The sequence below is a fragment of the Limulus polyphemus genome, unplaced genomic scaffold, assembly GCF_000517525.1.
Source record: "Limulus polyphemus unplaced genomic scaffold, Limulus_polyphemus-2.1.2 Scaffold9824, whole genome shotgun sequence".
Classification (NCBI taxonomy): Eukaryota; Metazoa; Arthropoda; class Merostomata; order Xiphosura; family Limulidae; genus Limulus; species Limulus polyphemus.
This window is the reverse complement of record NW_013675434.1, coordinates 16420-17450: the sequence shown is the minus strand read 5'-3', so window position 1 is coordinate 17450 and position 1031 is coordinate 16420. Positions and strand designations below refer to the sequence as shown.

Below are 1031 nucleotides of genomic sequence, written 5' to 3'. Positions count from 1 at the left end.
CATACTTTTCACGTGCAGTACTTCCCAGAAACACATACTTTTCACGTGCAGTACTTCCCAGAAACACATACTTTTCACGTGCAGTTCTTCCCAGAAACACATACTTTTCACATCCAGTACCTCCCAGAAACAAACACTTTTCACGTGCAGTACTTCCCAGAAACAAATACTTTTTAGAAAATGTTAACTTTTTTACAATGATGTATGAATGCTACAATTATTAATTATTATCATAAATAGCTGGCTGTAATTAACTAATTGGTTAAACTGAGATACACAAAAAAGGAAGTTTAACTGTTATAGTTAGCTGTAAAAGATCTTTAGGGTTAAATCATTTGGTATCTTTGATTCTGTCGTAGTATATAAGAGGATGTCAAGGATGTTTTACTAAAATAAAAAAGTGTTTGGTATAATAAGCTCTGTCACTTTTTGATTTGTCTTCACAGTTTCCAATGCTAAGTTTTTTTACTAATGTTATATGATTAAGTAATTTTTTTTACAAATGTTTTCTATTGTAGCACTGTTGTATGAAAACTGAGAAAACAAATGCTTCCTTTCTTGTAGATGTTTGTTCTAGTTGTATGCCATCTATGGTGAATAGCATTATTTTCACATTTTGGAAATAAAAATACTTAAAGATGTATTTTTGCTAGGAATATGCCAAACGTCTTACTAAACCTCCTAAAATAGTGCAAGGAATGGAACATGTTCCACAGCCAAAAAATAAACCTCTATGTTCCTGTCCATCTACTACTGAGGTAAGTGTTGAAGTGTAAGAAGATGGGACTGATCTTCAGAATCATTGTCTTGAAATTATAGGTTGTTATAATAATAATTTATGGATAAACCAGCCTCCCAATGGCACAGCGGTATGTCTGCAGACTTACAACGCTAGAGTCCGGGTTTCGATACTCGTGGTGGGCAGAGCACAGATAGCCCATTGTGTAGCTTTGTGCTCAATTACAAACAAACAAACGTGGATAAACCAGCCTCCCAATAGCACAGTAATATGTCTGTAGACTTACAACACT

The 1031-nt window shown here is 34.2% G+C and overlaps 1 protein-coding gene across 1 annotated transcript in view; it reads left to right on the top strand.

Annotated features, from left to right (window-relative positions):
* LOC111083493 (KDEL motif-containing protein 1-like) overlaps positions 1–1031 on the top strand; it is a gene marked incomplete at its 5' end in the record, with an annotated part of 9720 nt that overhangs the window by 3968 nt on the left and 4721 nt on the right. The window contains one exon of the mRNA XM_022380062.1: positions 654–758. Coding sequence (XP_022235770.1) covers positions 654–758 — 105 coding nt within the window. The remainder of the gene's footprint in view (positions 1–653; positions 759–1031) is intronic.